The sequence below is a fragment of the Papaver somniferum genome, chromosome 1 (assembly GCF_003573695.1).
Source record: "Papaver somniferum cultivar HN1 chromosome 1, ASM357369v1, whole genome shotgun sequence".
NCBI classification, from domain to species: domain Eukaryota; kingdom Viridiplantae; phylum Streptophyta; class Magnoliopsida; order Ranunculales; family Papaveraceae; genus Papaver; species Papaver somniferum.
In genome coordinates this window covers 218,172,183-218,188,689 of record NC_039358.1, presented here as the reverse complement: position 1 = coordinate 218,188,689, position 16,507 = coordinate 218,172,183, and the positions used below count along the sequence as shown (strand labels likewise).

General features: G+C 34.8%; 2 protein-coding genes across 2 annotated transcripts; both read right to left on the bottom strand.

Moving 5' to 3' along the window:
• Positions 1–7,392: 7,392 nt before the first annotated feature.
• Positions 7,393–11,955, bottom strand: LOC113316139 (ARF guanine-nucleotide exchange factor GNL2-like). Its single transcript, XM_026564361.1, has 2 exons — positions 10,850–11,955; positions 7,393–10,622 (listed from the first exon to the last, which is right to left on the bottom strand). The coding sequence occupies exons 1-2, from the start codon at positions 11,911–11,913 to the stop codon at positions 7,520–7,522; spliced, it is 4,167 nt and encodes a 1,388-aa protein (XP_026420146.1). The 5' UTR covers positions 11,914–11,955; the 3' UTR covers positions 7,393–7,519.
• Positions 11,956–12,089: 134 nt separating this feature from the next.
• Positions 12,090–13,416, bottom strand: LOC113316142 (F-box protein PP2-B10-like). The gene is made up of 2 exons (XM_026564365.1): positions 13,359–13,416; positions 12,090–13,217 (listed from the first exon to the last, which is right to left on the bottom strand). Exon 2 carries the CDS (start codon positions 13,189–13,191, stop codon positions 12,286–12,288), a length of 906 nt encoding a protein of 301 aa, XP_026420150.1. The 5' UTR covers positions 13,192–13,217; positions 13,359–13,416; the 3' UTR covers positions 12,090–12,285.
• Between the last annotated feature and the right edge of the window lie 3,091 nt (positions 13,417–16,507).

Genomic DNA, 16,507 nt, shown 5'->3' with positions numbered 1-16,507 from the left:
TCAAAGTTCAAGAGATGTGAGACAGTCTTCAATAAAAATCGATGATTATCTTTTTATCAACCCTTTAATACTAATTTTACCTTTTAATATATATATATTTTTTGATCGGTAAAGAATTTGATGCTGGCGAGTTTCGAACTCAGGTCACTGGTATCATCACCCAGTGACTTTACCACTGTACTACAGTGGCACCTGCTTTACCTTTTAATATATTGATATACTTAGAATTATGTGAATATAATTTCATAAAAAATATGTGCATATAAATCCAAACAAACCAGTCCATACGAACTATTTCATAACTATGGTAACAACAAAGAAAAATGGTTGCACTAGAAAAAAGTAGCTTGACAAAGAATCATAAATATAACATTCACGATTGATATATACCAAGTATATTCAAAAAGAGATGGTACTGAAGCTAAAGAAGTTACACATCCTTTCCGGATTTCTAGAAAGATGTTGAACTACCACCATTCCGGGAAAGTTTTGAATTTTAGTTATGGTACTTTTGTTGAATAAATGAGGGTTATATAGGAAAACGGTTTTATCTGATGGAGTTGAAGTCCTTGAGGACACTGAAAATTTTATGAAACTGTTACAAAAGCTTCTAATGCAAAGAATAGACTAAAGACTAATTCCCATATTTCGTTGACCCTGAAAAAGCAATCCATGAGACGTTGTCGACTCCAGAAGCAGTCCAATATATATTTTGTGTCTTCCTGTAATAATCCAAAATTTATGGGTTCCAGCAGTAATCCATATAATAGATTCCAGAAGTGATTTATCAAAATTTTGAATTTCAGGAATAACCCATAAAATTTTGGGTTCCCGAAGTAGCCCATGGTTACAAAAAAAAAACTATTAAAAAATTAAATCATCACAACAAAACTAAGAACCTAATCATAAATCAAAAGAAATAAGGTGGTTACATTTATGTATCTTACGTTGAGTTCATATATTAATCATCATCCAATACAAATATTCACGTCTAGAATGGGTTCTGCAATTATCTATTACAAGGCCATTACAAGTAAAATATCAAACTCAGAAAAACATCAAAATGTTTGACAAAAATACCTTATAATCACAAAAACGAGTTTCTTCAACTCCATTTCTGCCAACCTTGTATTGTTGCATACATTTAGAAGTGAACGATCTAGAGATCCCATACCTTGCTGTTGGAGATAACTTCAGGAGTATCATCATTTCTTCAGTTTCTCAGGTCTAAAATCAAACTTCTGATTTTTTGTTTGCAATATAGGGTTGGGAAAGTAGTGAAAATGGGCTATAAAAGTAGTGAAAAGGGTGATGAGGGCGTTTAAGAAATAGGAATTATCTAGGGCATCCCTTGATTAAACGGTATTACTATATAACCAATGCTGCTAATGGGAAGTACCATTACTAGTTACTACTTTATCCTATATGCAAATTGGAAACTTCCTCATTAAACTGGTACACCCCATTCGCAATGCATTTACACTTGTGCCTAAATATATAGATATATATACCACAAAATAAACTCTTTCTCAATATGTACTAGCCGATCAAATCGATCATTTTTTTTGTTATTATTTTTTTCAAGAACAAGATCAATTTGTTTTTTTTATTTATTTTAAAAAACAACCTCATACTGAGAAATATTTAGTGTCATAAGATAATTAATAAAAAGAGTAGCACCATTTCAGAGGGGAAAAAAGGACTACTTTTTTGTACTTATGCATAATACTTAAAAATTGTTATCTTAAAAACATGAGAAATGCAAGGAAATAATTTGTCCCCCTAAATTTCTTACTTATTTGTATATACTATTTAGAATTATGTGAATATAATTTCTTACTTATTTGTATATTAATTGTATAATGTTAGATTTTTAATAAAATATGAAGTTACACTATTGTATGTATGGTGTAACAAGTATGGTTCAGTTCTTTTATTCATAAAGAATATTTTTCCAACAATTTTGTAATACAACTTTAGATTTTAATATATCATTAAGAAGACTTAAAACTATGTGAATTATCATTTCTTATTTATACTTTTGTTGATAAGTTTTAACACATGAGACATATGAATATTTAATACACATAAAAAGTACATAAAAATTATATAGATAAATTATGACTTTTTTACGAAGATGTTGTAGTTAAGTAGTGGAACTTTGTAAGCCATTGATGAATGTTGCTGGATCTTTTTCATCTTAAGATTCTCTCCTTTGAGTGCGTTAACTACTTTTAAATGATCAATGATAAAAGTTGTATGATTATTTCATATATTAGGTTTATTTACCATTGTACATCCGATATAAATTCTTAATCCTCCAATCTTGTTGAAACCGTGAACACTATAATGACTTTTATTTTATTTCATCCGTCACTTCATTTGAAATTTATTAATTACTTGTGCTTGCAGATAGTAAATTAATTAATGGAGATGAATTAAATAAATGATGTTGAGTTTGATAAAATTATAAATAAGTTATCTGCGAAAGATTGAAAAACCAAGTTTGTTAAGCACAATGTGTTAGAGCATTGCTCGTTCGAACTCGCAGGCGTTGCTATCTCAAGCTTGTTTGTCAAGTTTAGTTGATCAAAACTATAAGTCTTGATTTCTAGTCTACTTATAGATATTCTCGGATTACGATATAATGTGTATTTAAGCTTTAGACTTCACCGCGTCCATCGATTAAAGACGAAGATCTACTGAGGAGAGTTTGGAGGAAGTTCATCAACAAAAGGTATGTGGAGACTAAAACTTATCTATCACTTAGAAGTCTATTCTATTATATCTTCTAATGAGACTAAATCGTGTAACTATATAGACTTTTATATTATACTCATTCAATATTTCGAGTTGAGTTTAACTCGGTTATCTATTTCTCGAAATATGTGTTGGAAGCTTTTTTCTTTAGCTACGTTCATCATATTCTTGACGAGATAAGTTGGAGACAATTTATTTGTTGGAAACTAACTAATAAGTCAAAAGATGATCATGTGAAAATTGCCTTGAAACATCTTACATGATTTGTGTGAGACAATCATTTGATGTCGACTCGGAAAGTTTCGTATTGATCATTCGATCACTTGAAAATTACTTGAAGCTAATAGTTTGTGTGAGAGAGCTATTGTCATCTTCTAAGGTTGTTTCAATGATTGAAATGGGAGTTTAGAACAAAAACCTTTGTCTGGATACATCACAGTATGCATACCTATTATGCAAACTGTTTTGGTATGATTCAGTTCCGGGAACCTTGTTTGCATACCTAGTATGCGAACGGTTTTAACAGTTAAAGTCCGGGAACCAAGTCTTCATACCAGTATGGGAACGGTTCTACCCGAGTTAAGGTCCGGGACAACAGTATGCATACCCGTTTGCAAACTGCTGGACAAGACCAAAGTCCGGAAGCTATAGTTTGCGTACCTGTTTGCAAAATTAGTGGTTAAAGTTCTAAAATTGGGTAAGTATGTTTTTCATACTCATGAAAAAATACATTTATGAATTAAGGAATGCAATCTCTGCAAACCATGGCTTAATGCTCATGAATTGATTCTTACAAATCAATCCGATTTTGATTCAATTGGTTCATATATATTTCTATAAGATAGTGAACAATTGAAAAACTCTATATGGAACAGAATTATATTCATTTGATTATATTTCATGATTGATTGATCATCATAGTTAATCTAGAAGTGTTAGATGAATGTGGCCAACTCAATATACAAGTTTAGGTACGGTTACCCATATTTAAATGAAGGTATATTTCATTTGTGTGTAGCAAGCTAAGACCATCTAACGTTGGAGAGATATTGCTTTGGTTTTAAGCAGACTTAGCTTGAATCTTAAATCAGGTTTTCATCTAACGATGAATATTGAATGCTTTGTTACTAAGTTATCTTAGCTTTGATTGAAAGCAAACCCTGATTTTGAAAGACTATATAAGGGAGAACTCTAGCAATTGGAAAACCTAATCTCGACACTTTCCTGTGTCCTAGTTGCGACTAAAGTCGATTCTCTTTTAACCTAGGTTTTTCTAAAACCATTATAGGTTAGATACTTGAAGACTTCATTTTGGATTTGTGAAGCCAGACCCAACTATTTTCTCTGTAGTTTCATGTTCTAATCTTACTTGTTCTATCGTATTGAGTATTATCTTCTCTAAGATTTTCTCGAGATTTATCTCATAGGTAAGATATAAAAAGCAATCACAAAGCTCTTCATCTCATTCTTTGTGATTTGGCAATAACTTCTTCTACTACCATATAGTTAAGTTATTGTGAGGTGATTAATATTTCTAAGCTGCTCTTCGGGAGTATAAGACCGTATTATCAATTAGTTCCTGTTCATCTTGATTTATTAAAAGACGGAACAAAAACTTCATAGGTACTTCTGTGGGAGACAAATTTATCTATCAGAATAGACTTATCTGTGGGAAACAGATTTGTTTATAAATATTCGACTTTGGGTCATAGCAACTCTTAGTTGTGGGTGAGATCATCTAAGGGAATCAAGTGCGCAGAATCCGGCGTGGTTCAAGAGGCGTAAGGAATGCGACTGTACCTTAATCGGTGTGAGATTTGGTTAGGGCTCAACTACATTCCAGTCCGAAGTTAACTTGTAGCATGCTAGTTTCTGTAGCGGCTTAATACAGTATGGTGTTCAAATATGGACTATGTCACGGGGTTTTTCTGCATTTGCGGTTTTCTCGTTAACAAAAATTCTGGTGTCTGTGTTATTTCTTTTCTGCATTATCTTTATTTATATAATTGAAATATCACAGGTTGTGCATAGTTCAATCAATTGGTAAATCCGACCTTGATTGTTGGATATGAATTGATTGGCACTTGGGCGTTGATACCGTCCAAGTTATTTCTCATATCAATCGGGCTCACAGATTTCTATCTGTTCGATTGCAGATTGTATTGAGAAATTCTGCAGAAAATTTTTAGTCCTATGAAGTCCTTTCAACTTACTAACCAAATGCGCAACCTTCTGCAAAAAATTCTTAGCCCCGTGGAGTCCTTCCTACATGGATCAAACAATTCAACAAATTTTCTCCTCCTCTTCCTCCTCAATGTTTACTTCCGTCATATGAAGAAAAACTTGGATTCACATAAATTGTTAAATTCACATATGCATCAGCTGTTAAATTGACATCCACATTAGCAATACCTCACAATTACCAATATGAAGCCATCAATCACTAACTTAAAAGAGTAAGCATCACTAACTTAAAAGAAGCATCATAGATGACATATATTCTAGCATTTCTATGTCGCCTTCTATCGCTGGAAGTTTTACTTTTTATGCTTCTCATAAACAATTCCCAAATCAAAATCATCACAAATTTCAGAAACCTCTTTTTTAATCTCAACTCATTGATTTAATAAAACATGATGTTGAATCTATCAGTGACCAAAAAAACTCTATTTTGATTCCCCAAACAATGAAAATAGGCCATGTTTGGTAAAATTTATGATTATAGATAATCAAAAATATATATTAAATGATTTTAAAATAGTCATTTTTATAATAAATTTTCACAAACACCTTTCTCAAATAATTGATTATCTTTGAAAAATGCTCTCATAAAGAAGAGGAAAAAACAACGATCCAAGATTTTTTTTTCAAGTCCCTTATTGTTGTTTTAGCTCTTTCTTGATAGTTTGGAGAAAATAAGAAGAAAAACCCCAACTCAATTTTATTAAGAAAAATAATTGATTATAGTAATTTTTAAAAACAACTTTTTTCTGTTTCTGAAAAATAATGGATTTTTTCAATTATGATTTAAAATAATCAATTATTATACCAAACACATATATAATCCATTATGAACTTATAATGGATTATGGGTTGATAATCCATCATAATAATGGTTACCAAACGATCCATCATGTCTCGAATTAATTTGTCAATACAAATTTCAGTATGAAATTTTAAATCAAAATCAAACTCACAATGTCAATACAAATTTATTAATATTTGAGTGAATTAGTCAGAATCTTACTGTGAGGGAGAAGAATAAAGTGAAAATCACTTTACCAAATTTATTAATATTATTTCGGAACCATTATCATCATCTGAAAATCGATCGAGAAAACATTTGATTTATTTTCGAAACCAAACTCTAGTTTGAGTTCTGCAGTTTTTTCAGACATATGTTGATGAAGGATATGAGGGAGAAGAAGAAATTGAATTTTGGTGTAGATAGAGATGATAAAGAAGAAGTGGGTGTTATCCTATCGTTTTCACATAAACTTGGTAATGGAGGAGAAGGAAGAAGAACGAAGGAGAAAGAAGAAGAAGGAAAAAATAATAAAAAATAAAATTTGGAGGTGGTCGGGATTCGATCCCCAACCTTTATGTCACTTTGACAAAAATGTCAGTTGTAAGAGGGGCTTTTTGGTTTTTCAGCCAGGACCTCCCTCTCTTCGCTCGGTCGGTCCAATAAAAATTCAAAGTTTTTTTTTCATTATTCACATTTATATAATATTGGACTTTTATCTCTAATTATTTGAATCTTGTGATAAATTCCAAAGTAGTTTGTTGTCTTGTTTTTATTTTCGTTTTAATTTATACAACACACATAATACGTAATCTATTGTCTAATAATACGCCATGAGACTATTGGTAGGATCCATTGACATGGTTATATTGCCATAATCTTCACATTTTATCGCCATTTTTTTTACTGAGCCCAACCGGTAATGAATTTGAAGCTAATTTTTTGGTGGCATGTTCCTCATATAAAACTCTACATTCCTACCAAAAATGAAAGTATTCCGAAATACGAAACTTCACCTCCACAAATTTTAATTTCAACAGTTAATCTTCAACGGCTGATATTCAAAATTGTAGATGGTGGCTTTATACATTTCGGAATGCTCTCATTTTTGGTTGGAATGTATAGACTTATAAGAAGAACATGTCACCAAAAAATTAGCTTCAAATTCATTGCCGGTTGGGCTCAGTAAGAAAAATGACGCTAAAATGTGAAGATTATGTCAATATAACCATGTCAACGGATCCCACCCCATTAAAAAATTATTTAAATTGAATATAAATCTCTAGATATTTGTTGTTATAGGAAAATGGTGCATATACTTTTTTTTTTAATTTGATAATGCTTCGATATATTAATAACTTATTAATTCATCAATAAATTAATACTTCGCTAAATTGATAGAATTTGGCAGTCCCAAAACTATTAATTTATTGAAGATTTACGGTACCGCACCTAGAGTGAAGGGGCCAATTAGACCTTTCATTTACCCGTTTTTTACAAACCAGTATTTCCGTCCGAAAGATATTTTGTTAATAAAACGGTATATTCCCCACCCATGCCTGTTTCAAAATATCATTCTTCTTGAAGAAAATCACAACATTGATGTCTTTGACAACGCAGCCGGGAAGCTGCATCTGAATAATTGTGGTATTCAAAAGCATACTCGAAAATTAAGAAACCAAAAAAATTACAACAATTTTCTATTTATACAAAAAAATAACCAAAATTTTCTGACTAAAATTCATCAGGAAATAGTTCTTCTTTTAATGAAGGAGCTATCCATTGTATCTGAACATGTGTAATATCCCACAACTCATTTTCTTCAGTGTGCACTAAAATTTCCTTCTCTTTCATTTCTGTTATAATCTTCTTCAGCAATTCCGGTATCAATGCCTGCAACCCGGTCTCATCGTCATCGCCCAACTCCGTTTTCATACACGTATCCATCCTTCTCAACACTCCTAACCAAAATGTACGAAACCCCGAACTCTGAGATAACGGTGTCAAGAACTGTAAAAACACTTCTTTCAGTAGCTCCATTGCTAGCTTTAGTGTCGCTGCCATACTTTTCATCTCCTTTGCTGCATTATCTCTTCTCGAATACTCGACTAGCTTCTCGTGCAAATCATCAACCATTGCGAAGATTACTAAGTTAAAACAGTTGATGCAGTTATTCGATGTGAACCCGAGTTGTTCTGCTAATATGAAGCTCTTCTGTAATGCTAACACTGCATGGTTTCTTATATCTTCTCTTCTGACTAAACTAGTTTTTCTAAGTGATTCTACTAGTTTAATGAATAGATTCATCGTCGAGTTATACGAGTTCGGATTCTTGTCCTCGAATGATGAACCGCTATTGTTACTAGCATTGCTCCCTGGATCTGAGTAATCATTTCTGTACCACTGAATTAACAGGTTTACTGAATCTGCCATTAAGTCTAATATCTTCCAACTCTTCTCCAGAGGACTAATCTTGAGTGCAGCGAACCCGAACGCACAATCTATGCAGTATGCGTAATTGATCTTTGAAACATGGATACCATCTGACATCAACATAATCAATGCTTTAACTCCTTGATCATAAGTTTCAGGGTGTCTGCCAGAGATTGATAACAAATGCAGGATTGATTTCCAGCCAAGTTGTGTCTGGATATTTGCAGGGAACTCGATAAGCATCTTACTCACTGCCTGGGTAATGGTTTCACTGCATGTATCTAGAATTTCTTTATCAAGCTTCCACATTAAGTTTATGGATTTGAAGATGTTTTCTTCTGACATTTTTTCGGTTCGGTACGAATTGAGAAGCTTGAGGCAGATTTTGAAAAGACTTAAAATGGCCTTCTCTGCAAATGGACATGGTGAAAAGAGAGGAAACTGAGCTACTAAAATCAGGTAATCGTTGAAAAGAGGCCAAAACTTGGAGAACCTGTGAAGGTTGGCTAAAGTAAGCGTAACGATCAAATCCCAACAGAAGCCAACGGTTTCTTCTTCTTCAACTGGAGTGCTGAACTTCTGGCCTTTCCCAGCTGCTGCAAATATCAAGGATCGGCCTAGACTTTCTAACGAATCTTCGGGTAACGTTGGACTATTGCTGAAGATGCTATCAATGTGACATTGCTGTATTATTTTCAAATTATGCTCGAAATCATTACCAGACGCCGCTTGGAGTAATGCATCTTCAGTGCAGTCAAGTGACAGGAAGTGTGAGAATCTCCCAGTACCTCCTAGACCAGATGCCTGCCTACTAGAACCATGGCCTAAATCAAACGACGTGAAGCTTACGCCGGATTCGGATTTGGAGTCCCTCTGAATGTCAGCTGATGATGTTGAATCCGGCTCAAGTAGAGATTGAGGAAGTAACTTAAGTCTCTTGAGTTTCAATAAACAATCCACTATATTTCTCCAACCGCCTCGAACGGAATCTCCGAACTTATTAATGATAGAAAACACCCCGAGAGTCGCCATTCTAGGCTTCATGTCATTGCTGAAAGCATAAATGGTTTCTTCTGCAGTCGAGTACGGATTAAGAAGCATGGTAAACTTGCAGAAGGATGCAATTAGCTCATCAAGAGTATCTTCTAGCCCGAAGCGCGCAATCCTGGATACTGAAAATAACCCTTCAATGCATTCATGCAGAGTTTCATCTTCACTTGCATGTTCAAATATTGCAGACAATGCCGCAACAGAAGGTCCTGCAATGGATGCAAACATATCTCTGCCTAAACAATTGGTGTAGCTGCAGAGGATGAACGGTTCAGTGACTTTAGATCTATTTATTATATCAATCCATCTATTTGGGTTCATAAGTACTGGAGCACCGGACTGCCCGAATATCGTAATGGCGTTGTTAGAAATGGACTGAAAAAGTTCTGACAGATATTTCCTAGGAAGATCTTTGCCTCCATTAATAGCTCTATTGTTCCTGATAAATTCGTCTTCGGTCATCTTCTTTTTCACTTGCGGATTATGTTGATCTGTATTGAGCATAATGAGTGAATAGCACAGAATGAACACTGCATCTTTGCTTACAAATATCTCTGACGACTGCTGATCATAGAATTTCTCAGAGAATGCTTCAAGAATTCTTTGAATCTTCTGAGACTCTCCAGGCAAACGAAATGTTTCCAGATAAGTTCGGAGCGCTGTGTCGAGAATCATTCCATTGAAACTAAATGTGTCAGTGAACTCTTTAAGCACTTGCAAGTAAAACTTGTCAGGGTCACCAAGGAAATCACCAATCTTGCTCTTATCCAGACCAGGTGTGAATCTGAAAAACAATGCCAGTGCTTTCGCTTCCGGTGGTTCTGGAGTCAAATGAGTGATTCTCAGATAATCCAAACCCTTCTTCTCATCTCTATTGAAATGATTAGCTGCTATCAATAGTTTTCTCTTCTGTCCTTTTCTGAATCGAAGCGATTCAATCCACGCTTCCGTATTCCCATTGCTTTTGCTCTCTCCAATCCAGAATGGCTTATATTCAGAAACAACAACTGGATAACTAGGAACTGAGGTTGGATTTGCTTCTTCATCGATGTTATCCGCAATGTTGTTAAGCACTATAAGTAGACCTTCGAAGGCTTGCATCTGCAAACTGGTTAACGGGGTCGATGGCACAGGGAAAGCAAGTTTGCACAGCAACTTCCCAATCTCTTCAAATACATTCCGAAACACTGGATCGCAATCGTAATTTACGTACATTTCGATTACAAATGTAGGCTGCCTGCAAAAACTTATAACTCCTTCTAATGCCACTTCCTGCAGTTGAGGTGAACTGCCTCCATTTGCAACTTTTAGCAATACAAATGAGAAGAATGCTTCCAGTTGGAGTCTGACATACCTGCAAAACATCAATGTTGATTTTTCATTTAGACATAATCCAGTGAATATCGTCGAAATTCAGCTTAGTTTCATGAATTAAGGCACAATTAGAAGTCCTATGTTGTGAAAGGCGAGCTAGGCCTCGCCTAGGCTCCTTAAGGCGCAAATTAGTGAGCCATGATATTGTTTTTGTCGCCTTGGCGCCTCGCCTAGCGCCTAACACAACATAGAAATTTGGAACATTACCTACGTAGGAAATGGTAGATGTTGAGAACAGTACTGCAGATCATGGATAACAAAAGTGGGCTAGAACAACTCCCATAATGAATCAAATGGTGAAAGAGATCATTCTGAATCATCTTCAAAAGCCTCGGGTGCGCTCGAATTTCTTCGCCACTTAACTCAATTGCTGAGTTAATCAAAATAAGAGCGAAAACCTGAACGTCTTCGTCAGAAGTCGTTGATGTGGATCCATCTGTATCTACAACTTCCACCACATTCAACAATGAACACAAGAAATGGAATATATCTATTGCACAGCGTGCACCATATCTATTATCATGAGCATTTGCAAGTTGTTCATCATCGTCAGATTCAGAATTCTCGCGAACATTATCTATTTCAGGAAAGCGAGCAAATATTATTTGCACTAATTCATGCATTGTATGCCTAGCATTACATTGCAGCAGATCACCTTTGCTTGCAGATTGTTGCACTACCTGGAAACAAGTATTCACTAATGTGCAAACTGCATGATCCGTCAAATATATAGATGCACCATTCCTCATAATGCCAATCAAAACCTGCAGCACCTTCATTAACACAGCTTCTTCGGCTATAGAATCCGTTTTCTCCAACCGGCAACTTGTAACACCGGTCACAATCGAATTGATCGCGTCTTGAACACCCGGTGTTTTTTCGTTGAATATATCGAGTTTTAGAATCTTGAGAATTGCGGATAATGCAACACCAGTTGCAGATGCAGGGATTTCGTCGCTTTGAATAACATCTAGAAATGGACCTAAATATACTGAAGGATCTATTTTGTGCCATTCTTGTTGCGGATTGAATATTAATGCGCGTAATGCTTTTAAAGATGTCAGCAATGTAGAATCATAATTGTCTTCTGTTAAGAATTGTGAATTACTATCTGGTATTCGTCTGATCACAGCAAGAACAGCTCCAACTTCTGTATTTAACATGCAAGATATTCCAAGTTCTTTTTTCCTTAATTTTGAAAATCTCTTGTTCTTCTGTACACCTGTTGCACCATTTTCTTCGTCAGAATCTTCTTCGATTGCTCTCGCCATTGTTGATAGCTTAATTTTAGGTACAGATTCAGGGTAAACAAAAATACAAATCCAGTTGTTTTTTTTTTTGGAAAAACGGTTGGATTGAAACTGGTGGACATAAGTTTGTTTAGGAAATACAGTTACATTGCAATGACGAATTTGCCACTATGATTTTCAGCAAATAACATGATAAATATAGAATTTTCAACATTAGTAACCGAGTAAAAGGGAAATGAAAATAATACATCTTTTTTCAAGACAATTCACAATAACAACTCCATAGCGTATGTGTAATATTTTCTCAACAGGAATATAAATACAGGAATGACAGTGGTATCAAACATCTTTTGCCAATATTTCAAACAAAATCACAAAGAAATTTTAGGGGTTTTACGGTATTTGTGTGCCCGCCTTGGGTCTAAGTTCCATACCTTGGACAATAATGCCATACTTGGCTCCTAACCTCTCAGTCTCAAGCACAGACATATGCACCTCCCCGCCCTCGTCGTCTTCTGATTCTTCATTATAGAAATGACCCAGCTCAACCTCCATCCACCCATCTCCTCTCTCCCTTGCAAAGTATTGACCTTCCAACTTCGGATTCCGTGAAGCATGTTCGCGATTGGCAGTTAAGTAGATACATCTCTCTTCGTTACACAAACTACTGTTACCACCAGCTCGTCCAACGACTTCGACTTTGGCCTTTATAGGTTGGTAATCTAATCCATAAACAACACGTTCGTGGAACTTTAGCACAAGGTAAGCTGTGTAGAAGGTCTTTGGTGATAGAAATCTCGTATCCAGCTTCCCGCGGATTTCAAGCCAGCATACCCACTTCAGTTCGGCTACCTTAGGAAACTTGGAGCCAGGGTAACCTCGCCAATACCAGTACCGAGGAGTGTCTCCCCAAGCAATTCCAAGCTCCTTTGCTCCGAGCATGATACATTTCTTTCCACTAGATTTTTCCAACTGAAAGCTCTTAAGACCACCATCAATCAGAAGTGGGTAATCGCATAGTCGATAATATAACTCTTTCTTAGATGAGGCAACTGAAAGAAAAGGATAAAATGCTCGAGAAATGATGTCTTGATAATCGGCCGGCAGAAATTTCTCCCAGAGAGCATCAGAATCAGCTGCAGATTTGAAAAGAGTTGAAACCAGACTAGACCTACAGGCATCCGCAGGTGATGTTAGGGATAGGATGTCAGATATGCATCCTTCTGGTAGTCTTTCGATATTGTTAATAATATCTTCTGATATTTCCACCACCACCTCTTCTTTCTCTGCTCTTTCCATCGTTGACTTCACTTCAGATTCCTTATCTAGATTGTTACATGAAAATTATTATCTACCTAAGCAAGAAAAAAGAAATCTAACAATAAAGAGTAGTGTGATTATATCTACATATACCAAGGTAACAAGATTTGAGCAAACACAAGAAATCAAAGGGAAGTAGAAATTACCAATTTCAGGGAAGAAGCTCCAAAGTCAGACCAGAGAGATTGACAACGTCTGCAAAACCAAATTATTTGTTTTAACATAGGAGGACTCGTATATATATATATATATATATATAAAATAGACTGAGTCTACAAGAAGCACGTCTTTTTTGTAAACTCAGTCTTAACTGATTTTGGAGGCAATATATACTTCACTTTTGTAGACTCAGTCAATTGGCCTGTTTAGGTCTCATTTGAGCTGGCTTCTGAATTGCTATATGACTCCCACCTTTCAAACAATCTCCCTACCCAAATGAACGAATTGATTCCCATAATGTATATATAATTTGAGTACAAATTGCTGGCCTCACATTGAAAGTTAGGCCAAAAGCTTGAATTCTAGAGCTTCTGCCCTCAGCCAATAGAAATCAAGGGTTTTGAAATATTTTCGGCATTTTTCTTTTTGCCACACACGAGAGCAAACTTACCCGAAGTAGTATTCGCCTGGCTTCAAACTCTTCTTTTCAAACCCTAACTTCCGAGTTTCTCCCCACCGAACCCTCTATATCCTCTTCCTCGCTCTCTGTTCTTTTTAATTTATTGTTATTTTGTGCTCTTTTTAATGCCGCAGGTGACAATACATGATGGATAATGAAAGTTCATCATAGAGGTTCCAGTTTTTTCCAGTTTTCCTTACTCTTTTGAATTATTTTTGTTTGATTTTCAATGTAATCTTTGTGACCCTTAGATCATATTCTTATTCACTGAACCGTGAAATATATTCATGAATGGAAACTGGGGTTGCACGTAGGTAACTGAATCACTTTCAAGATACAAAACATCTTTTTACACAAAACTCTAACTTTTTCATCTTCTCTTCTTCCACCTCCTTCGCCGCCACCATCTTCTTCCGACGCTTCTGTTCATAAGTCTCTTTCGCCCATTTCTCTCTCTTTTTCAGTTTTAACTCTTGAAGGGTTTACAATAACAAACGTGATAGTATTGGTTATGCGGTAAAACCATGTTGTTAATCCAATCAGTATTTTTGGGGTTGTTCTTGAGTCTGATATTTTTTTAATTGTTTCGTGAAGGTACTACTGATAACGGAACGAAAATGGAGCAATTCGTGGTTGTTTTTGGAACTATTTGAGATTGAAGTAGAAGCTATTTAGGATATCCTAAGTTTTACACTGGGTAAAATTCTATGCTTCATAAGAATAATCTCCATTGACAAACGATATAGTTTGTTAATGTTTTAATGATCATTAATTGTTGTTTTAATTTGTGTTTTTCAGTGTTGTTTTAAAGATCAAATAACATTGGAATTAGGTTCTAATGGCAGTTCCAAGTGAAGATGAACTACTGAAGTGTGCATAGGTTGAGCATGTGCATAGGTTGAGCATTTTACAAGTAAGAATATGAAGGTTTTTTGTTTAGATGATGTTGTGTTTTGTGATTTTTTGTTCTTTTGGAAGTAATTACTGCTACTCCTTTAGTCCTTTGTTTATTTTCTTCTGGCCATATCAACAGAATATGATCTATTTAATTATTTGGAGGTCATGTCACAACACCATGACGATGAGACTTTAATGCAGTATTGAATGAATCCAAATTCTGAAGAAGATGTTCATGCATGGCTTGGATACAGTTTCAAAAGTTTCTTTTGGACTTCAAAAGGTTAGAATGAGCATATTGAAAATGTCTTTGGTGTTGTGCTTTCAACCTTTAACTTGGACTGCTTCCATGTTTCACATGTTTCAGGTGAAATCATTAATGCAAAATGAAAAACTGGGGAAAGCTTTCAGGCATTTTGTCAGTTCATAAACGAATCCGGTAAGCCTCCTAAATTCTAGATCCCAATATATCCCATTTTATTAGCTCTCTTCTTTGAATTTTCTTCCAGAGTTGGATTAAAAAGTTAATTGTCTTAAAAAAACGGTTGTCTATTGTCTATATTTATTAACTCTCTTCTTTGAATTTTCTTCCATAGTTGGATTAAGAAGTTAATTGGCTTACAAAAACGGATGTCTATTGTCTGTAATATGAGACATATAGAGATTTTATAAATTAAGACACTTATACGGCTACGAATAATGGATGTTTGCTAATTTTTCTTTCCCCAATTTGGAGAGAACTTCCAGTAATATTTGAAGGAGAACAAAGTCTAAGATAGTTTGTTGTTACTAACTTTCTGCATTTTACTTAGTTATTGGATTGTCCCACCGCTTCTCATGCATAATATGTATTCATATTGATTTGTGCACTCATGCTATTGTTGTGGTTGGAGATTAGTTCTTATATTTTTTATTTGACGTAGGGACAGACATGATTTGGCAATGGAAGTATGTGATGTTGCATTAACACTAGAATATTTGGTGTATAACGCCTAATTTATCTTGAAATATAACCGATGTCACGTAAAAGTGTATATACTCATGTTAATGCTTCTTAAAAATAGAACCTATAAATAAGGGAAACACAAGGAGTTACTGTTGCTTCCCAAGGAAGCTTGCAGCTGATAAGTGTCTATAGTGATGGTGGAAAAGATGCCAGAACTACAAGAATGTATTGATGCCGATTAAATGGCGTCGAATGCTCTCAATTCTCACGATGGCTACAATGAGTTACTGATACGTGCCTTGATCAATAAACAAGGTAAGTGTCGTCTTTAATATTTTTCTCTGGTTGAATATGCAAGATTACAGTAAATTCTAATTTTTCATTCCAAGTAAATTTTCAGTTTAATTCAAGGTGATTTTTTCCCATTTGTTTTATATTCCTAATTTTTTTTATTTTTTGGTGCTTGGATAATTTACTGGAATTTTCCCATTTTTGTCTAGGTTGTTCTCTAATTTGTTGAATTTACGGTAGTTGTTGTTTTTGTTTTAGTTCCATTAAATGTAGATCGAAATAGGTTTTAGGAAGAACAGAAAGTAAAGTGGAATTACATAGTATTGCATTGGGCATTTCTACAGCTTTGGTCTGTTGAGTCTCGCACCAACAAATTATACTTGCTTTTAGACATCTTCAAAGTTTGTAGCACAAAAAATGTTAGTATGATATGGTTTTGGTTTTGTGAAACAGGGGTCTTATGAGATGATTTTAAACTTCTCATGAAGTTTTTTTGTTGTCTTTTCAGCAGTTATCATCTACCGGAAAAAATGTCAACAACA

Excerpts from the sequence above, each read along its gene's own strand:
- LOC113316139 (XM_026564361.1), bottom strand. The coding sequence starts at position 11,913 with ATGGCGAGAGCAATCGAAGAAGATTCTGACGAAGAAAATGGTGCAACA. Across the intron at positions 10,623-10,849 it reads ATCTACCATTTCCTACGTAG|GTATGTCAGACTCCAACTGG; the intron begins GTAATGTTCCAA and ends GATGTTTTGCAG.
- LOC113316142 (XM_026564365.1), bottom strand. The coding sequence starts at position 13,191 with ATGGAAAGAGCAGAGAAAGAAGAGGTGGTGGTGGAAATATCAGAAGAT.